Genomic DNA, 7566 nt, shown 5'->3' on the forward strand with positions numbered 1-7566 from the left:
CCGATCGAATGAAGGCTTGCACCCTGGCTATCTATACGTGTAGTCATTGCTGAGAGCAAATCAAAGCGAGAGCAAGCATGGAGGTGCAGGGCGGCGGTATTGCTGCCCGTGTGCGTGCGCCCAAGCAGCAGCAGCCCTCGTCGGCACACGCGGCGGCCGAGCTGCAGCTCAAGGCCCTGACGAGGGGGTGGTGGCCGTCAAGGGGGTGCGCGACGAGGAGGGTTCTGCCGACCGTCTGCGTGGCGGCGGCCATAGCCGCGGCCTTCGTCGTGCTCTCCGCCGCCGGCGGATGGCCCAACGGGGTGCCGACCTCCCTGTTCTACAACCACGCGCAAGGTACGCAGGCTAGAAACCACATAGTGCGCGTAGTCGCCGTTGCTATACCTAGCTTGCTTGAGCCTAGAGCATAGCATAGCCAGTACCTCGAAATTACCAAAACGAGAGAGGATATACGCGCCAACTATATCAGTTTCGGTTGCTAGATTGCTACCGAACAGTTAATTGTTCTAAAATGTTCGACGCCTTTTTTATGCATAGAGATTAAAAATAAAACATGTGAATACGCCTTATTCAGGGGGCTATGGAAGTCTACAAGCTAGGCGACATATTGCCATAGAACTACTATTCAGCAGTGGCGGAGTTTGAAAGCGAACCAAGGCGGGGGCAATTTAACGATGCATGCTTAAATAAGGAGGGTTAGACTAATATGTACTTGACATTTATTAGTAAAATTAAGCATTTTTAGAAAACTTTTCAAAAGTAGAGGCGGCCATGGCCCTCCTGCAAGCTCTGCCACTGCTATTCAACTGCGTCGATGGAACGGCTCCTCTAGAATGAAAGGCACCGGACTAACAGTGGTCGTGACTTTCCTTGACAAACAAGACACGGACAAAGCCGGTTCCTGGGTCGATACCGTCCGGACAAAGTCATCGGCCGGGCCGCGCGACTGCCGTCTCCTCTGCCCATGTCGACGGCGCGGACCCCCGGCGGACACGCGCACGGCACGCCCACATGTTGACTTTGGTTCAATGGCTATAAGTTTTCAAAATTGTTTTCTCATTCTAATGAGCACGACACTGTTAGCGCTCACAATGCGAAATCTGTACGTGTTCCCCGTTATCAGGCTGACTGTACACCCATGTTCAAGTCCTGGTATATATATAGAAGTCAATGTGTGCGCTCTGCAAGCCAGCCAATGAGCCAAGACTGGAGGCTGCTTCATCGAGTATTCAAGTGATCGATATTCAAGGCACAAGCAGGCGGATGATCCCACGTAGGGCACGCTACATATAGGCTTGGTGTAGCGCGCTTTGAGTCACGCGCGGCGGATGCGAACGGCTACGATGCATGCGGGCTGAGGCATGCTTTAAGAAAATATGTAATTAATTGCTTTTCTAATTAGGACAAATTAGCATGACACACGCAGAGCACACCCGCGACAATACTGGGAAAAAGCGAATTTGTCTGTCCACAAGCAAAAATCATATGTATTGAAAAAAATATTTTATATACTATGGAAAAATATTTCATATACTGTGAAAAAACATTTTATCTAACCATCTTTTCTATTTTTAAGTAATCCTAACAAAGACTAGCAGGACGTAGCAGCAAAGAAGATAGGCGCACCCAAGCAGTTCAGAAAATCCAGAAAGCAAATTGTTTCAATTTGAAAAACTCAAATCCATGTAAACTAAAAAAAACATATTAGTTTCAAATTACAAGCAATTCATATGAACTAGAAAAGCATATTATGTGAATTTAAAAAGTAAAATTAGCATAACTAGGTACAGATTTGAGAAAAGTATTTTGACAAATAAGCATGTTTTTTAATACTCATGATCAAGTTTTCAAAAATCATAAGCAAATTATAATGCACACAGAAGCATTTTTTTTATACGAAGTTGATGTTAGAAAAAGATATCATCAAAATGTACTCAACTGGGGTCTAGTTTTGAAGCTCTTATCGTACGAAATACAATGGTGCGATCGGATTTTAATTTAGATGCTCGGTTTGAAAACTATGATTTTTTAAAATTTTAAAATTGAGTTGCATGTGAATGACATCAGCAATTTTATCATCTTTCACTTCCCATACATACAATAGCATTGGACCTCTAATACAAAATGCTCGGCCGATCCGAGCGTGCACGCTCGGAATTTAGTCTTTAGGATTTCTTTTATTTCGCTGTTCTACTTTGCAGCACCATCTACTTTCTACTTTTAGAGAGCAGTGCAACTTTCATGCGGTAGCTGTTTCCAAGGATCGCATGGCTACTTCACAAAAATTGCCAATGTCAATTCAAATTACTGAAATCTAAAATTCTGCAAGATTGTGACCCTCGGGGCAAAGCTAGACTGGCGATGAGCGATGGTAGAGAGGGAAGGTGAGGATGAAAGTTGGCTCCACGCAGCGAGTGGTGGTGGCACTATTGGAGCCGTGGATTGGTAGGAGGGCTGTGGGCGCTAGTTGGTGGATCGGTAGAGAACGAGAAGTCAAGGTTGGGGTGGAGAAAAAGAAAAAACACATTTTTATGGGAGGAAGCACTCGAATGTTTTGTACAAACCACCTAAAAATATAAGCTTCTACTATAAGGTTGGTGTAGATAAGAAAATAGTTATTAAGTACAGAACGATACTGTACAGGCGAATGAAAACGTCTTTTTACAGACGTTTGGCGCACCCGTCTGCGACAGAAGGCCTGTGAAAATCAACCACATGCATAAAAGTGACCGCCTGTGGAAATCGATTTCCACAGGCGGTTGTCTTAATAAACCGCCTGTAGAAATAATTTTTCACAGGCGGTTCTTTATGTCAACCGCCTATGAAAATCAATTTTCACAGGCGGTCTACATTAGCTGCCGCCTTAGATATAAAGATTTTCACAGGCGGTTCCGTATAAGAACCGCCTGTAGTATGTATTTATTTCAAAAATAATAATTAGAATATATTTTATTCCATCCAGATTTCACACAGTTTCAATTACAATATAAATAGCATCACATATTTCAACATTTAACACAAGTACAACAATATTTACAGAACAATATTTACAACATCACAAGCCTATATAGCTAAGAGTCGCTGTCCCCCACACAAAGTCTCAGATGGCTAGCTAATTCGCCTCCGCGATCAAAGAATCTACCGTTCTTGTAGATGACTTCGTGCATAATAAACCGGCACATATCATGTTGAACATTTTGGATTTCTTTGTCGGTGAGAGCTTGGTTGGCATATTGGATCATCCTTGCCTGGTTTGAAAACACAACTAAAAGAGTTAAAACACTACTGACAACGGAAACATAACCAAATAAGAATGTGCAGGCGCAATGATGACTTACGTCCTCAGAGTTCGTTGTGTACCTCCCGTTTATCCTAAGAAATTCGCAAACATAGTATCCATAAAGAACGATATTGAAACCTTGCTTGTGGCACTACAAATAAAAACGCAACGTATTCGTTAGTTCAATAAAACTCTTCGTCATTAATAGTGGGATACAAAAATTAGAAGTTATGTTATTACCGGAAAATGTGTACGGACCGTCATCGTATCTGGTTTGTCCGTATCATATATCCCACCTTTCGTTACGTACCACTTGTAGACCCTATTCAAATGTCAACAAGTAATTATTTGAACAAGGCAGACTTGTACGTAGACAACGATGAGAATAATGTAGAGGAACAACGAGCAGTCACGATGGCGCTTCCCAAATACCTGATTCACCACCAACCCATATAGATTCACAGGGACATGTGGATCGAAGAACTACTCTCTCTACGTCAGTGGCACGCCAGCGCCGAGATGAAATAACCAAGGCAGCACATGACAAAGGTACCGAGAGCAAAAACTGGGAACTGGTTTTTCTCTGGAATATCTTGTGGAACGTCTCTCCTCCTTATAGACCTCGGGAACACAAGGAAGGAAACAAACAACCATTAAAGCTCATTAAAGAGGATTATTTTCTGCCATTAGTGACCAGTGCAATTCCCTCTCCGCACCATTTTAAATCTTGTGTGAAAGTTTTCCATATATAGCCATGAGGTTCAAAAATTCTAAGGGTTTGTCTCCTCATCAGGTGATTTAGATTTTGCTTATCTCTTAGTCACTTTTTCAACCGTTGGATATGGTTCTAACAACCCAGATCATCCCCTTCCTTTTGAACCTTATCCACTCCCATCTCTCCCCCAAACATCTCCTGTTTTCTTAAAATGTTCTGCTGAATAATAAAAAAGTTTTAGCTTCAATAAAAAATGTTTCGGCTTCGAGAAAAAAATGTTCCAAATATACATTTGATTTGTTCTATAAAATGTGACCGAGAGATTTGTGCAAGGATTGTATTTTCACAAACGAAGTTTGGATGCATCTTTCGAGATGGCTTCATTTCCAGAGCCTGCCTGCTTTCAGTCAGTTCAGAACCATCTCCGGCTGGTGGAGAGCTTCCTCTAATGCAATCGATCAGACTTTGAGGCGAGCTTTCAATGAAACCGTGATTACCTTTTAGTGGTTCATCTGGAAAGAAAGAAATCGTAGAACGTTCCAGAATATAAAAGAAGACGCCCTACAGATTGCTCTTTCAATTAAAGAGCATGCTGCTGTTCTCTCCCTCTCGCGGTCTATTGAACTCTAGCTTGCTGTCCTGTTGTCTGTTCTTTCTTCCTCTTCTATGCTTTCTTCCTTGGTTTGTTAGAGTCTGTTGTCTTCAGCTTTCTGGCTGTTTTTTCCTCGGTCTCTGGCCGCGAAGTGTTAGGGGGAGGGGGAAACGGTCTTTGTCTTTTGGCCAATTCTCCTGCTAGCTTGCTGTTTTAGTCGCGGCCAGAAACGAGGTGTCGTTCTGTTTTCGTTTCTTCTCTCCCTTTTCGGTTTTGGTTTTTTCCGGGTGTAACTCCTTTCTTTCTTGTCTAATAAAATGCGCAGTCCTCCTGCCTCCCTTCTAAAAAAATAAATCTCAGTCACCTAAGAACTAGCAAATCTGAAATTTTGAAGGGAGTTGCAGCTTTGCACACCTAGGGATGAGAAATCGCCAGACCATTCACACGCACATCGCATGGATGGGCAAGATGAGGCGACTGAGCTCGCACGTGTTCTTCTTTTACTTGATTCAAGTAGATGGGAACAACTCTGTCTTACAAGTTGGTCTCACTCAACCTAGAGTAGCAATATGGAACTTAAGTCCCTCATCACACCATGCATTTGTGGGCCATTGGGATTTACATGGAATTTCTAAGTAGGCCAACAAAGTCCAAAACCCTAACAATATTCCACCGGATTCCAGAGGCACATCACATTTTCCCAAAGTATCAAAGTGCTGTTAATATTATGAATGGATCATCTAACAATAAAAATGTTTGAATTGTAAGAATTTCAAAGGTATTGTTCGAAAAAATAATTCAGATGCATCTCGCGCAATTAAGCTGAAATACTTCATTTTCCGACGCGAATATAGATAAATATCCTGTTCCAAACATCGTCACCGGTTCTAGCTAGTTAAGCCCTGAATAGATACGTTCTAAATATTTTATACGTTGTGATCTATCAGGCTTGGAAGGCATATCTCCATCGAACCATGCCGCCGACCATCTCCTCGACGGCCTTCTCACAGCTGAGTTCAGCAACCGGTCGTGCCGGAGCCGGTACGAGTTCGCCGGCTACCACAAGAAATCGTTGCACAAGCCATCCCCCTACCTCATCGCCAAGCTCCGGAAGCAAGAAGCGCTCCAAAAGCGATGCGGCCCTGGCACGGCAGCGCACAAGAAGGCGCTCCGGCGGCTCGAGTCCGGCGAGGGCGATGCTGCCGATGTCGAGGAGGATAACTGCCGCTACCTCGTTAATATCAGCTTCAATGGCCTTGGCAACCGGATACTCGCCATCGCGTCGGCCTTCCTCTACGCCGTTCTAACCGAGCGCGCCCTCCTCGTCGACGGGGGCAAGGACGTCGCCGATCTCTTCTGCGAGCCCTTCCCGGGCGCGACGTGGCTTCTGCCGCCCGCTGGCCAGCGCTCCCCGCTCAGGCACCTCGATGACTACGGCATGAAATCTAGGGAGAGCCTGGGGAACATGCTGCAGAGCGGCGCCGTCGTCGAGTCCGATGACGGGAACGTGTCGTGGTCGGCCCCGCGGCCACCGCCGTACGTGTACCTCCACCTCGCAGGCGGGTACGGCTTCCACGACAAGCTCTTCTACTGCGGTGCGCAACAGAATCTCCTCCGCGGCGTTCCGTGGTTGCTCATGCGGACGGACAGCTACCTCGTGCCGGGGCTCTTCCTCACACCACCGTTCCTCGGCGAGCTCGAGGCCATGTTCCCGGAGAAGGACGCCGCGTTCTACCACCTCGGCCGGTACCTCTTCCACCCAACCAACCCCATCTGGCATGCCATCACGAGCTACTACCACTCCAACCTCGCCGGCGCCGGCCGCCGCCTCGGCATACAGATCAGAGTGTTCCAGAAGAAGCAGCCGCCGCAGCAAATCCTGGAACAGCTACTTTCCTGCGTCCGCGACGAGAAGCTCCTCCCGGATATTGCAGCAGCCAACGACACGTCGTCCCACGCCGTCCTGGTCACGTCGCTGAGCTCGTGGTACTCCGACAGGATCAGGGGCGAGTACGGCGACAGGGTCACCGGCGGGGTGCACCAACCGAGCCACGAGGGGCGACAGCGGTCGGGCGACGCATCGCACGACATGAAGGCGCTCAGCGAGATGTACCTGCTCAGCATGTGCGACGTGCTCGTCACCAGCGGCTTCTCCACCTTCGGATACGTCGCGCAGGGGCTCGGCGGGCTGCACCCTTGGGTCATGGCGAGGGTTCCCTCGTGGGAGAAGTGGACGGAGGGTCAGGCCGCGCCAGATCCACCATGCCAGCGCGCACTCTCCGTCGAGCCGTGCTTCCACTCGCCGTCGTACTACGACTGCGCGGCGAGAAGGGACGTGGACCTGGACAAGGTGGTGCCGTACATCCGGCGCTGCGTGGACGTCAGTTGGGGCATAAAGCTTGTCAATGAAAGCAACAGCCAGTGGTAAAATTTGTCTGATAGGCATGGTAGTAATTAACAGTAAACTCACAAAGTCACAAGTAAGAAACTAACGTAGAAGAAACATCCAAACAAGATTCTGTAAATAGCTATGGAATACTGTACATGCATACACCATAGAGAAACTTAGAAGAACGGACTGATAATAATGGTGTTTTTAACTTATTCTGGAACAAGTTCTGTTATGAACTTTTATCTGGGGTGATATTTTTTTTTAAAACGAACATGCAGCGGATTTGTCTATTGTATTTGTCGACGATAGGTCAACTGTCGATCTAATGAATTTATTGAAGAATATGGATGATTTGGGTAGACAAATCACAAAAGGAACATACAAGGGTTTTTAGACAGGTTCTAGTGTTACTGAAGATAATAACTCTATATCATGTTCGTCTTGTATTGATTTAAGCCTGTTACAAGGGGTTTAGCTAGTCTAGATAGATTTAAATCTAGTTGGCGACTTCTTCCTTGACTTTTGTTAGCTTGTAATGACTTCTCCCGACTTGTTCTTCTTAGAGTAAAGATATACTCCGAGAATTA

General features: G+C 46.1%; 1 protein-coding gene across 1 annotated transcript; it reads left to right on the forward strand.

Annotated features, from left to right (window-relative positions):
- Window positions 1–7246, forward strand: LOC133920599 (fucosyltransferase 2-like). Its single transcript, XM_062365205.1, has 2 exons — window positions 1–336; window positions 5535–7246. The coding sequence occupies exons 1-2, from the start codon at window positions 78–80 to the stop codon at window positions 7013–7015; spliced, it is 1740 nt and encodes a 579-aa protein (XP_062221189.1). The 5' UTR covers window positions 1–77; the 3' UTR covers window positions 7016–7246.
- Window positions 7247–7566: the final 320 nt, after the last annotated feature.

The sequence above is a fragment of the Phragmites australis genome, chromosome 6 (genome assembly GCF_958298935.1).
Source record: "Phragmites australis chromosome 6, lpPhrAust1.1, whole genome shotgun sequence".
Classification (NCBI taxonomy): domain Eukaryota; kingdom Viridiplantae; phylum Streptophyta; class Magnoliopsida; order Poales; family Poaceae; genus Phragmites; species Phragmites australis.